The sequence below is a fragment of the Sus scrofa genome, chromosome 8, assembly GCF_054392235.1.
Source record: "Sus scrofa isolate SSC_HxYL_T2T_F1_AM1 chromosome 8, Sscrofa_HxYL_maternal_Yorkshire_Landrace_v2.0, whole genome shotgun sequence".
Classification (NCBI taxonomy): Eukaryota; Metazoa; Chordata; class Mammalia; order Artiodactyla; family Suidae; genus Sus; species Sus scrofa.
In genome coordinates this window covers 131,544,752-131,559,516 of record NC_139390.1, presented here as the reverse complement: position 1 = coordinate 131,559,516, position 14,765 = coordinate 131,544,752, and the positions used below count along the sequence as shown (strand labels likewise).

General features: G+C 37.3%; 1 protein-coding gene and 1 long non-coding RNA gene across 31 annotated transcripts in view; both read left to right on the top strand.

Annotated features, from left to right (window-relative positions):
• PDLIM5 (PDZ and LIM domain 5) overlaps positions 1 to 14,765 on the top strand; it is a 216,586-nt gene that overhangs the window by 159,160 nt on the left and 42,661 nt on the right. For 28 of the 30 annotated variants that reach the window (XR_014813356.1, XM_021101756.2, XM_084973434.1 and 25 more), the window contains one exon: positions 8,802 to 8,986. Coding sequence is in view for 27 of the 30 variants with exons in the window: in XM_021101756.2 (XP_020957415.2) it covers positions 8,802 to 8,986 (185 nt within the window). In the remaining 3 variants the exon portion in view is untranslated. Of the gene's footprint in view, positions 1 to 8,801; positions 9,569 to 9,859; positions 12,361 to 14,765 lie in introns of those variants that run through there. The other 2 variants (XR_014813357.1, XR_014813358.1) reach the window with 1 other exon arrangement.
• Positions 1,607 to 7,948, top strand: LOC146401052 (uncharacterized). The gene is made up of 2 exons (XR_014813380.1): positions 1,607 to 1,729; positions 3,972 to 7,948. It is a non-coding gene; the product is annotated as an uncharacterized LOC146401052 (long non-coding RNA).

The window sequence follows — 14,765 nt, the reverse complement described above, 5'->3', positions numbered from 1 at the left end:
TTTACAGTAGAACCTTTTTTTATTGCATGGATGTAGCTATACGAGAAGAGTCAAATGTTTATTAGTAAGACATACCATTTATACCTTTTGAAGAAAATGCAAAAGATAACAATTGGTTTTGATTGGCAGCTATCTTTTTTTATTAAAGTATAGTTGATTTACAATGCTGTGCCAATTCCTGCTGTACAGTGAAGTGACCCAGTTATTTATATATATATTATTTTCCATCACGATCTATCCCGGGAGACTGGATATAGCTCCCTGTGCTGGACCTCATTGCTTATCCATTATAAATGTAATAGTTTGTATCTATTAACCCCAAACCCCCTCATCCCACTCCCTCCCCCTCTCCCCCTTGACCACCACAAGTCTATTCTCTATGTCTGTGAGTCTGTTTCTGTTTTGTAGGTAGGTTCATTTGTGCCATACTTTAGATTCCACATATAAGTGATATCATACAGTATCTGTCTTTCACCTTCAGACTTACTTCACTTAGTATGATAATCTCTAGTCGCATCCATGTTGTTGCAAATGGCATTATTTTGTTCTTTTTTACGGCTGAGTAGTTTTCCCTTGTGTATGTGTACCACATCTTCTCAATCCATTCATCTGTCAGGGACATTTAGGTTGTTTCCATGTCTTGGCTATTGTGAAGAGTGCCGCAGTGAACACAGGGGCTCACGTATCTTTTGAATGAAAGTTTTGTCCAAACATAGGCCCAGGAGTGGGATTGCTGGATTATACAGTACTTCCAAATTTAAGAATAAATAAATACTGTTCTCCATAGTGGTTGTACCAATTTAATTCCCGCCGTCCTTCTACCTTCCCAGTGTAGAAGGGTTCTCTTTTCTCCGTACCATCTCTGGCTTTTGTTAATTCCGATTGGCTACTACCTTATAGTTCTTAGAGAGAAGGTTTTACTTAGGCAAACAACTTAATTTTCACTGTATCTGGGAAATACTGAAATGCAAAAATGAATTTTTCTCCTAAGACTTAACAATTGCACTCAAAATTATTAGGTATAATATAAAAATAAAAATATCCCAAGTGTTTACTAAAGGTATAATCTTAATGAAAGACTAGTTTTTTCTGACAGAACGTAAAATTAATGGCAACATGTACAACTATGATTATAATTAGTAAAAGCCCGATATGACACAGACTGCCTCCGGATCATGTATTTGTGTCCTACCAACATTTACGGATGCTCCTGAACTCTTAATTACTAGCATACCTCAGAGATGTTAGAGTTTAGTTCTAAACCAGTGTGACAAAGGAAATAATACAATAAAATGAGTCACACATTTTTTGGTTTCCTGGTGCATATAAAAGCTATGTTTACACTGTATTTTGTTATGTGTGCAATAGTGTATGTTTAAAAAAATTAACATATATACCTTAATTTTAAAAAATACTTAATTGCTTTAAAATGTTAACCATTGGAGTGCCCATCGTGGCTCAGCAGAAACGAATCCAACCAGTATCCATGAGGATGTGGGTTCAATCCCTGGCCTCATTCAGTGGGTTAAGGATCTGGCGTTGCCACGAGCTGTAGTGTAGGTCACAGCTGCGGCTCAGATCCTGAGTTGCTGTGGCTCTGGTGTAGGCCAGCAGCTGTTGCTCCGATCCGACCCCTAGCCTAGGAACTTCCACATGCTGCTGGTGCGGCCCTAAAAAGACGAGGAAAAAAAAAAAAAAAGCAAACCATCATCATCGTAGCCTTCAGCAAGTCATAATGTTTTTGCAATAGTCACGTCAAAGATCACTGATCACAGAGCACAATAACAAATTAATAATAATGAAAAGGTTTGAAATATTGTGAGAATTACCACACTATGACACAGACACACAAAATAAGCAGCACATCCTTTTGGTGAAGTGATGCCAGTATCCTTGCTGGATGCAGGGTTGCCACAAACCTTCAATTGGTAAAAATTAGGCAGTATATGCAAAGCACAGTTACGTAAAGAGCAATAAAATGAGAAACGAGGTGTGCCTGTGTAGTTCTGGATAAGTTTTAAGGAAGGTGTTTAAACGGGGGGATAAGACATCATTGTATATTTTGCTCTATGAAGAAAATAACACCTGAAATTAGTTTATATTTGTGGAATTGTGACTCTTAAATGAGCAAAATTACTACATTGGCAGGGCTACGTCTGTACAAAGACAGGTTACTGGACTATACTTGGGATAAAAGTTCCTTTTGAGAACCTGATGGAATGCTCCAAATCCTCTCTGCAGAAAAGCCCCTCAAGCTTTTTGTTTGTGTGTTTAGCTAAATGGCCTGTGGTGTGTTTTGATTGGCATCAAATGGAGATAGGGAGGGACAGACTGGGAGTGTGGGGTTGGCATATACAAACTGTAGCGTATGGAACGACTGGTCCACAGGGAACTCTACCCAATATTCTGTGATAATCTACATGGGAAAAGAATCTGAAAAAGAATGGATGTTTGTATACGTGCAAAAAAAAATCATTTAAAAATTCTTACATTTTCTTTAAAAATAAAGAAATAAATGAAATTAAGTTAAAACAAAAAAAAATGGTGATGGGGTGGAGAAAAATACTGGCTCTGAGAAAATATCCCCTTTTTCCATTAGTGCTGTGTTCATTCAGCTTCTAGCTTTATATTCCAGTAAGTTCCTTTGTTCTTGCTGTTGTAATAGGAAAAGAACACCATAAAAATCCTTGCATACCTCGTTTGATTGGAGAATTTTAATGGTTTTCATTTTTCATTGTAAACCTGAGGACACTTTTATAACTTTTTATAAGTAATTGTTACATATAAGGCAGTTTATCTTTAAGCAGGGAAAGTTACTCTAAAAGAAATGAATCCTGGATAGTTTTTCCTTCGAGTCAGGCATCTTATTATTTAAATAAACCTTTCGTTTAAAAAAAAACAAAGGTATGCCTGCAGTTATGCACTGATGGAATATTTATCCATGGACCCACTTCTAGAGCAAGTGTTAATAGTCATTTTTGTTACTTTTTATTAACAGCAGTGGGCACAAACTAAATAGCTTTTGATTCTAGGGGAAGGAAAATGATTCCCTACAAGGTAAGCTAGTCGGCATTCTGCAACGCAGAAATTTAGGGTTTCAGGAGGAGTCTTTTTGACTTCAGTGAGAAGAGTACCAAAAAGAGCAGTTGGGATAATGTCAGAGGTATTTTCTCTCTAATTATTACTTTTGTATGACAGTAATCTTTAAAATTGTAATAAAGTGTGGGAGTTCCCGTTGTGGCTCAGTGGTTAGCAAACCCGACTAGCATCCATGAGGACACGGTTCGATCCCTGGCCTTACTCAGCGGGTTAAGGATCTGGTGTTGCTGTGGTGTAGGTCACAGAAGCATCTCATATCTTTCATTGCTATCATTCGGGCATAGGAGCTCCGTTTTGACTCCTAGCCTGGGAACCTCCATATGCCACTGGTGCAGCCCTAAAAGACAAAAAGACAAAAATAATAATAATAATAAAGTGTGGTGTAATGCCAGACTTGTATCTTTTCATTATAGTATATTTAGCATGTTGAATTTTGATACAGAAAATCTAAGTTAAGGAGTTTTGCTTAAGAACATACAAACATTTTCTTGTAAACAGAATTCTGGAAAGAAGGAGATTGATGACTGTTTTATAGGTCTACGTCCTTTTAGAGAGTTCTGACAGAAGAATTCTGTTAAAATTAAAAGTTGCTTGTAATTATGACCTTCCAGAAGTATCCCTCTCCTCCCATTTCAGAATCTGTGTGTTAGTATATAAATTTTGGTAAGTCTACCTAAAAACCCATCGTGGCCCAGTGGTTAACAAATCCAACTAGGAACCATGAGGTTGTGGGTTCGATCCCTGGCCTCACTCAGTGGGTTAAGAATCCGGCGTTGCCGTGAGCTGTGGTGTGGGTTGCAGATGCAGCTCGGATCCCGCGTTGCTGTGGCTCTGGTGTAGGCCAGTGGCTACAGCTCCGATTAGACCCCTAGCCTGGGAACCTCCAAATGCCGCAGAAGCAGCCCTAGAAATGGCAAAAAGACAAAAACAAACAAACAAACAAACAAATAAATAAATAAATAAATATTGATAAGCATGTGATGTACACTTGGCTTTAAAATTTTTTTAAACATGTAATTAGAATAAAAGCTACCTCCAGTTATTCTTTGAGCAGAGATTTTCCTTTGAAAATAGAGTTGACATTTCCAACTATTCCCAATCTGCAGCTGAAAATGTATTTGTTGTCATAGTGAAAGAAACATGGAGAAAGAATGTAAACTCAAGAGCAATCAGGTTGCTGACACTGGACGTTAACGTTTCTTCCTTTGTCTTTTGTCTCGTTAGCTCAGTCTTAAAAAGGAACCTTTGCTCCCTCAGGATGTTTTTCTCCATTTTCAGGTTTTGAAATATGCTTCAGTATCTTTGCTCTTCTTGAGATGGAAGTCATATTAGCATTTCTTGTCAGTACCAGTTTATTTGGCAGACTAGCCAAAATGACTGTATTTGATTCTCAGCTTCTGTGGTAGTAGCTACTGATATTTATGGATTGGCTCTGCTTTCAAATCTTTTAGAAAGCATTTTAGTTTTTGTTTAGAATTTAGGTATACCTTAAAAAGTTTAAATTTAGAAAAAATGCATATGAGTCAAGATTTCATAAATAAGGTGCCCATCTAATTTATGTATTCTTGACATAGTATATTAATAAATTAGTGATTTTTTTTTTTTGGCTGTGCATATGGCATGTGAAAGTCCCTGGGCCAGGGATCGAACCCAAATCCATAGTAGTAACCCCAGCTTCAGCAGTGACAAGGCAGAGTTCTTAACAACTAGGCCATATGGAACTCCTGTGAGATTACTGATAACATTTTCTCCAAATATGAAATTATTTAGCCAATGACTTTATTAATTTTTGATTCTTTAATACCTGATACCTAGTTTTATTATTTTCTTTAAGTAATAACTAATAGTTAAAAATAGGAAAAAAGGGACACTGGATTTTTACAGATCTAGGCATCATATATTCCAATTTGTGATTGTCTAGATACAACTTTATCTTCTCTTGTTGCTGCCTTAAAGACTTTAAGTCAATAGAGATCTATTTCTCAAGATATTATTTAACTCTTCTGATCAGTCCTGAAAATAAAAATAAGTGGAAGGCCTTTCTTGCTTATAACTTAGGTTTTTATAAGTTCTTTATAATCTACTGCACAGTCTTTGTATCTGAAGAGTATCATTTAAGATTTAAACATCTTAGGCCTTTGTGGAGAGACTATATACAAGACTCTGTTCAAAAGATACAATAAAAAATGAAAATTCTTTTTGCTTATGAGACGTATTCCATGGGAATTTTAAGAAATATTGTGTTATTTAAAATTGACTTGAGGAAGCAAGATTGTATCTGGTCTCAAAATCCTGGATCAGAGCTCTCTATGAACTGTATTCAGAAGCAGAATTATTAGTACAGATGAAGGTTGTTTACTTAGTACATGTGCTAATCTCTGGATATCTGAGTTAGGTATTATATAGTGTTTCTCGAGCATATACCCTGTGCTCAACACTGTACTCAGTCGTGTTACCTGTATTATTTCATTGTATTTCTTTTCTGTTTTTTGGGGGGCCACACCTGCAGCATGCCAAATTTCCTGAGCCAGGGATTGAACCTGCCCCATGGCAATGACAAAGCCAGGTCCTTAACCTGCTTAGCCACCAGGGAATTCCTATCTCATTGTATTTCATCCACTCCTAACAATAGCCTTGGAATAAAGATAGTATTTTTTAAAAATGAAATATAGTTGTTTTACCGTGTTTCAAGTATACAGCAAAATTATTCACACACACACACATATATATTTTTTTCAGATTCTTTTCCATTATAGGCTATTACATGATATTGAATATAATTCCCTGTTCTATACAGTTGGTCTTTATTTACCTGTTTTATATATAGTAGTGTGTATATATTAATCCCAAATTCCTAGTTTACCCCTTTCTTTTCCCCTTTGATAACCATAAGATTTTTTTCTATGTCTGTGAGTCTGTTTCTCTTTTGTAAATAAGTTCATTTGTAGCATTTTTTAGATTCAGGTTATTAAATGTTAAATGATGAGTTGGGTTTTATTATTGTTTTCAGATTATATTTTTTTTCATCTGTAATTTCTAGCATTGCTTGGTCATAAGTTTTCTTCTCAATTTGTGACCATATGGATTTTTTTTTTCAAATCCTCATGAGTAATTCCTAGAATTAAAATGATCTGTACTTCTGTATTACTTTCAAAAATGATTTGCAATGTGTAAAAATATTGACAATAAGTTTTTATTATATGAATAAATTAATTACCCTTCTCATATATTAAGCTTTTATTCTGTATCCTAAAGTATACTAATCACTTTGTACCTGATTTTCTTATTTATGTCTCTGAAACTGTTATGAGAAAAGTATTATCCCCATTTAAAAGGTAGGTAACAGGCTTAGAGAAGTAAAATTATCTGTTCATCACAAATCTTTTAAAAGTCACTAAGAAGTAAAATTATCTGTTCATCACAAATCTTTTAAAAGTCACTAAGTAAATCTTAAACTCTGTTCCCATTAATATTATTTATTGTGTCATCTTTATTGTTTGTTGCGTTCAGCTCTGCCATTAAACAATCTTTTGCTTTTTTATTTATGATAAAGATTATTAAAGTACTTGATTTTTTTCATTGTATAGTATGTTTTAACATCAAACAGGTTTTAGTTTTTCATTAAACCAATTAGAAATGATGAACGAAGGTAGGTGATGGCTCCACCAGACTTGAATTTGAAGGAACAACATTTCAAGAAAATTAAAATAGGTCCAGTACGACTTTTCCAAACTATTTAGTGTTAAGAGGTGCCCAGAACACCCCCAGGTTTGATGACTCGCTGGAGGACAGAACTCAGTCTATCACAGTGCTCGTGACTCAGTTATTACTGTGAAAAAAATACACAACAAAATCAGCAAGGGGAAAGGTGCATGAGACCAAGTCCAGGAGAAAGGAGGCTCAGGTTTCCCAAAGTCGCCTTCCAGGGAAGTCACACACAATGTATAGATCCTGACACCAGTAAGTTAAGATGTGCAAAGTGTCACCTACCTGAGAAGCTCTGTAGAAACTAGGTATCTAAGACAGGTTTAATTCAGGCTCATTATGTAGGTGAGCTGCGCGGTGCCTCCTTCATTCCAAAACTCCTGACTCTCAGAAGGAAAGCAGGTGTTTATCATAAGCCACATTGTTTATATCGTTTAGGTGCAATGAGCCACACTTTTTTTTTTAGAGAGACTTTTAAATGACTGTAGCAAACTGTTGAACCAACCAGCTTCCAAAAATGCCAAAGGGCAGCCTTGCAGCAGGCCTTCCCAAGGATAGGCAGCCTCAGCCCTGCTCGGTTAGGTCTTAACCGGGGTTCAAGAGGCTTTGGGGAAATTATTCTTGGTCATTTCATTGCAGAGTGGGCATGATTGCATTCAAATTTTCATTGGAATAATCTCAGCCTATACAATATAATTAAGCAAGCTCAACCTATACTTTATAATTTACAGTATATAATAAATAGTAAATTATAGCATAATTTATTTTACTGAAGTCATTAAAATAGTATCCTATCTTTATGACCTGTTCCTCCAGCTATTGATTTTAGCTGTTGAAAGAACTGAGTTGCTATGCATGGAATCATTTAGCAACAAGTACCTCAATTTCTATTGAAAAGTCAGTGGGATGTGTTATTGTTGTCGCTGCTGTTGTTGTTGTTATTATTATGCTGCACTTAGAGAAATTGCTGTCATGTTGCATCATTCCAATAACAAATGACTGGGGAAGTTAGCTTGTGGCCCAGTCGGTTAAGGATCTGCCATTGTCACAGCATTGGCTTGGGTTGCTGCTGTAGCATGAATTCCATCCCTAGCCCAGGATCTTCCACATGCTGGGGGCACAACCAAAAAATAAATAAATAAAACATTTGGAGTTCCCTGGTAGCACAGCTGGTTAAGTATCTGGTGTTGTCACTCCAGTGGCTCAGGTCATCGCTCTGGCATGGGTTCGAGCCCTGGCTAGGGAACTTCCACGTGCTGCAGGTGCGGCCAAAAAAAAAAAAAAGACCAGGATAATAAAAGGCGTATGATCTTCTGAATCACTGGAACCAGCACAGATAAGACCTCTTATTAGGCAAATAACTCTGATTTGGAGAGGACAGTGGCAACTAGTTTCTTGTTCTCCTGTATTGTGAGCACAGGGCACTGGCTGTTGTATTAGGCTATGATGCCGTCTCTTGGTTACCACCGTGTAACACAAGGTCCGGCATTAGTAGATACTTAAGTATTTATTGAATGAGTATGTGTGTGAAAAAGCGTGACTGGTGTGATGTCAGAGAAACTTGATTCATAAAATACCAGAAGAATGTGGGAAAGAGGAAAGCAATACCTGTGCCATTTCATAGAGATTTTTAGGGATTCTCCAGTAATTAATTATTTTAATCTAGAAACCTCTTCTGAAATGTTGAGCTTCTCTTTTAAGAGGATTGACTGTACCAGTTTTTCAGTGCCTAATTTCTCATGGTAGAAACTTTAAAGAGAATTTCCAAAGTGTTGAACAGATGCAATCTGACTCCTTTTTTTTTTACTCTTTTAAAGAGAAGCTGCCCCTTGGTGATGGTATTAGAATTTTTCTTTTTTAAAGATTACTAATTAATTTTTTGGTTTAATATTTTTGTTTTCCTTGGAGATTTACTAAACAGAGAAAAGAGCGAATCATTGCTAAGTTAGATTGCCACCACGTCACCAAAAAACGTCTCCTTATTTTCCCTCCAACAGCACCCAAGAGGCTTCCCAGCCGTCAGCTCCATCAGCAGTGGGAGCTCAGAGCACAGCCGAGAGACCAGGAAGCCCAGCCTTTGCTAGACCCGGGGTAGCAGGACTCACCACAGCTGCCGCCTTCAAGCCAGGAGGGTCCCCCAGCGGGATCAAGTCACCAAGCTGGCAACGGCCGAACCAAGCAGGTACACCAAAGAAACCTCTTGCCTTTTGCGTTTCTTAAATGTCGTTGTGAAAAAGTGTTCTGGGATATATGGTAGAATTTACTGGTGAAACCCATCCTCAACCAGGATTTATGAAGGACCACGAAAAGTCGTTCCAGCTGCTTTTCTCTCTGAAGTGTCTCAAACATTCTCTGTGTGTCTTTGATAAAATTGCCACTTGCTACTCATAATTATAGAATTGGGCATTTCCTGGCTTCCCAGATTACTCAGGAAGCATGGGGTGTAAATTTGGGGTCTTACTAACGAACTACTTTGTTGGAAGGTCAGGGGTGGAAGTACAGCATTTTGGTTTTGATTGTATATACAAAACAACAACAACAGCAAGAAGCATCTGTTGCCATCAGTTGTTGCAGAAAGGGTCTCTCTTACTTGTTGTCCACTGAAGATTTACCAGCAGAAGCAGAGGAAGAACACACAGGCTGTACTAGAAAGAGAACGTTGAGTGGTACGATGGAACAACTTGGGCTCAGTCTGGAAATCTGAGTTTTCATTCCCTTCTACAGATAAATAGCGTTAAATAAAGCCACTTAACCTTGGCCCTCAGTTTTTTTGTTTTTTTTTTTTTTTGTCTTTTGGTTGTTGTTGCTATTTCTTGGGCCGCTCCCACGGCATATGGAGGTTCCCAGGCTAGGGGTCGAATCGGAGCTGTAGCCACTGGCATACGCCAGAGCCACAGCAACGCGCGATCCGAGCTGCTTCTGCAACCTACACCACAGCTCACGGCAACACCGGATCGTTAACCCACTGAGCAAGGGCAGGGACCGAACCCGCAACCTCATGGTTCCTAGTTGGATTCGTTAACCACTGCGCCACGACGGGAACTCCAGCCCTCAGTTTTTTGATCTGCAAAGTGGAACGAAACTAAATGTTTCTCCCAGCGTGAATCAAAGTCACGATTATGATGGCACCTCTCTCAACAGGAAGATGGGACCGTTCAGTATTGCTGACCCTACCCTCAGCCTCCATCTCGTCTCATGCTTTGCACTCTCCCTGGATGATCTGTTATCCAGATTCCTTTTTCTACCCAGCCACTGATAATTTACAGCGGCTTGACAATCCACTCTCCCCTGAATTCTGTAACCTCAAACTTGTTGAGTTGCGTGCTTTTTCCACGTGGCACCTCAAATGCAGCATGTCCAAAAACATCATCACTCATCTCTGGGGATGGGAGAGTCCAAAGCTAGACTGTAAGCTTGAGACCCCCACCTCCACAGTACGTCCTCAGGTCCTCACGGTAACTCATACCTGGTGATTCCACATCTTACTGTTTCTCAAATTTCTCTTCTCCGCTCTGTGATCACAGTCGTTGCCTTGGTTCAGGCCCTTGTCTTTGCAAACAACTCCTAACTGATAGCCCCGTCTCCTTTTTACCCCATCGTTCTGTCCTCCATACAGCAAGGGGTCTTTTCAAAAGTCTCATTTGCTCGTGTCTCTCTCCTACTGCACCCGCTGTGCTGTTTCCCCTTCCCTCACTTATCATTAAGACCTTTTCCACTCTGACCCCTATTGGCTTTTCAGTCTCATCTCCTGCTACTTCCAGTGTGTAATCTGTGCTGTGGTCTCCCTAAAGCATCTTCATTTACTGAGACATGCCTTCTTATCTTGCTCTTGAAAGTGCTGGTTCCTCTGCAAAGAAGGCAGTTTTGTAATTCTAGTCTTTCCTCTGCAATTTTGGGATGAGAATTGACTGAATACTATACAAGGGGCTTCTTTGAACAATATGAGAGCTTTAAAAATAGATCATTTATTAATATTATTTAGGAATATTCTTTAGGAGTTCCCCTTGTGGCACAGCAGAAATGAATCCAACTAGTATCCATGAGGGTAAAGGTTCGACCCCTGGCCTCGCTCAGTGGGCTAAGGATCTGGCGGCGTTGCCTTGAGCTGTGATGTAGGTCGCAGACGTGGCTCAGATCCTGCCTTGCTGTGGCTGTGACGTAGGCCGTCAGCTGTAGCTCTGATGCAACCCCTAGCCTGAGAACTTCCATGTCGTAAGAGTGTAGCCCTAAAGAGAAAAAAAAAAATTTTTTTAAGATTATTTTTTACAGTTATAAAAATGGAAAGAGTGGATTTTTTTAGTTCATTTAATTAGGAATCCATCTTTGTTTTGTATTTTCCATAGTGTTTAACTATATTAACGCTAACTTTGTTATAAGTAATTTATCTTTCAAAAGTTACTAATTATTTATGTAGTTAAAATTTATTTCATAGGGTCATTTTTGTACAGTTTTGAACTACCATTATTAATTTTGCAAAGAAGCTAAAATTTTTGTGTTGTGGGAGAAAGAGGAAAGGCCATTGCTTAATGATCAGGGCTATTTTAAAGAAAAGACTTTCATTATTAGTCCAAAAGCTAGTATTATTGTAACCTTGTAATTCCATATTTTGTTTTCTATATAATTTAAGAGACTGATGCATAAAAAATTATTAGTTTATATTTTTGGACAAAAAATAAAAGACTTTTACTACTTTCAAAAGCTTAAAATATTTAGACTAATGTCATTAGCTTCTGAAATGTCTATACTTCACAAGAGCGATTCTCTTGGAAAAAAATGCTGATGGTTCAGCCCCCCACATTTTTCATTATTTCCGTTTACTTAAAGCTTATCCGTGACAATGGAGAATTGCTGTAATTATTTTGTCTGTTATTAGAATACAGAAAGTAACTTTCATTAAAAAAATTTGCTATAGTAATTAATTAGAGGGAAACAGAATGTTTTCTAACAGAGCGAGGAGAAGACTAAATTTCTGAGGTAGAAACTTAAGGGAGGGTACAATGTACATGTACTGTGAAGGGCAGAAAGTAAATGTACTGCTTCTGGAAACTCAGAAACTATGGTCAAAAATCCCACTCTCCTATTAGAGTAAAAAGAAAAAATTCCAATACACAGGAGAATACACTACCTCAAAATTACCACAAGAGGGCGAAAGAGTCCTTTTCTCTCAGTCTAATTTAATAAAGCTGGCAAATAACTAATCATGATTCATATGGTTAGTGTATAAAATATTAATCTTTTTACAGAAAGTATAACTGAATTTAATTTGAGAAAACCTATAACAGCATAGAAAATTATACATTATATAACATTATAAAGCACTAATTAGGATTAAAAGAAAATATGTTTTGCCATTGTGATGTCTTAGTTGAATTATGTCAAGATGCTTAGCTCAAATCAGAAAATATTTGCAGAACTCCTGCTATTTATCTTGCTCTGCAAGAATTGGGTGTTTGAACAAGAATCTTGGGCTATAAACTGGCACTTAATGAGTCTAGGTTATGTAAAAGTTATTTAATGCTGTTTTGTAAAAATTGTAAAATAAATACAAAATTCCCAGCCACTCAGATCCTTTTATTCTACTCTACCTAACATTATACCATGTTTCCACAAAAAAAAAAAAAAAAAATAGTCCAAAACAAAACAGCACCTCAGAATCTACTCTTAGTCTTTGATAAATATTTCAAGGGCTTCCTAATGCAAATGAAAAAGCCCTTTTGATTTAGAAGGTGATAGCTGTCACATGATGGGTTCTTACATCCTTGACAACTCATCCATGAAAACGACAGTGCCAATCAGAGGATGCAGAACCTAGAAAGGCAAGTCGCTGCACTAGTGTGGACTCCAATAGAGCATGAAGCAGGTGGCATTGCTTCTCTCACATTGAGAACTTCGGGCATCTTTCTCTTGATAATTCATAGCTGTGCTCTAGTGTGGGTAAAAAGGAAGGAAAAAGAGATTTTTTTGATACCTCCCCATCACCAACAAGTGCCTGTTACCAATGATGACATTTTAAAGTAATTCCTATAGTTGGGTGGAAAGAGAGGGATCAGAATCACTAAAATGCAGTCTGTGGCCGGCTTAGTTGATCATGAAACAGTTTAATGGTTCATAGCCAGTATTTTCATTAAACAAATTGAAATAGAAAAGAGGAGAATATTTTACCGTGTAAAGCATTTTAGCATATTAAGGGTAGCAATCATGTTAGGAAAATGTGGTTTTAGTTTCTATAAATGTCAGTATATATGCATATACACATACAAACATATTTTGGATCAGCAGGTACAGTGTATTTTTTATTGTTTTTATAGTTAAGAAAAAGTTTGAAAATCTCTTGTTTAAGTATTTTAGTCACACTTTTGCCTGTTGGATGATGACTAATTTAGTTTTGAAATGATAACTGAAAAAAAAAAAAAAAGACTGCATCAAAAGGGCTACTTGAAATTTTAAGCCCTCCTAGTGTATACTGAACTTGTTGTGGGTTTCTCCTACCTGCATTGAAGTTCTGACTTTTAAGTCTTAGATCATTTCGCTGGTGTTATCCAGCCTGTGTTACCCAGAAGTCTTTCAAGAACACGGTGATGCCATACCAGTTGATTAATGGAACTAGGTGTGTATGGAACAGCATAAATGTTTAGACTGGATCCTTTTCCTTTTTCTTAGCCATGTGGTTTTAACATATACCCTTACACACACGCAAGCTTGCCAGTGACTGACAAAGAGCTAGCTATTTTAGGATGCAAAGTGTTCAAAAGTTCATAGTCTGCATGAAAGTATCAAATACAAAAGAAATGAGAACTCTTGCCTGAGTTTTATGTAAGCTCGCAGTACAGCTTCCTGCCTGACTCATGTCTTTGGTAGGACTTCCAAGATTCAGATGTAGGAAGCCCTTTGGCAATGTTGACTTGATCTAGAAAAAAGATAAAAGAGGAGATTCTTCTTGTGATTTTTCAAAATTGAGGATTTGTACTTTTTGGCACATAAATATATACATATGTGTGTGTGTGTATATATATATATATATTTTTTTTTTTTTTTCTCTCTTTTTAGGGCCACCCTGTGGCATATGGAGGTTTCCAGGCTAGGGGTCAAATGGAGCTGTAGCTGTACACCACAGCCACAGCAACGCAAGATCCAAACTGCATCTGCAACCTACACCACAGCTCATGGCAACACCGGATCCCTGAGCCACTGAGCGAGGCCAGAGATCAAATCCTTGTCCTCATGGATACTAGTCAGATTTGTTTCCACTGAGCCATGACGGGAACTCCCTACACTTATATTTTAATTCACTATATTTGTATGTCTAACCAGTTTTTTAATGATCAAAACCTTCATTTTGTGTATAACAAATGGTTAGATATTTTTAAAACCCTTGTAAATTTAATTGTGTAAGTTTAGAAATATGTTCCTGTGTTTATATAGGTAACCTAATTTGCTATATAATATTTTTCCTAGATTCTGTTTAGGTTATTGATACCAGATTAGGTAAGTTTAGTTCATTTGATGAATATATATATATTAAATATATATATATATATTAAATATTAAATATATATATATTAAATATTAGTTTACCAAACATAACCAAATGTTTTTCACAAATTCAGTCTTAAAATCATGAAGAGCCATTAATTTGAAAGCACAGCAGTTTTCTAACTTTAGTGTAATTATATACAAAATGAGAATGACCAATTCATTAAAATGTAAGTTTTACTACATCAGTCCTATTGTTCATGGAATCCCCCAGTTTGCCACCTGGAGGTGGCTTGAAGAATAGGAAGCCCAGTCCCGCTGGGGTAAGACTTTTAGAAGGCCAGATATGTTCCCAGGAGGAGAAATTCTTTTTTTTTCTTTAACTTTTTTTTTGGTCTTTTTGGGGCTGCATGTGGCATATAGAGGTTCCCAGGCCAGGGGTTGAATTGGAGCTGTAGCTGCCGGCCTATGCTGCAGCCACAGCAATG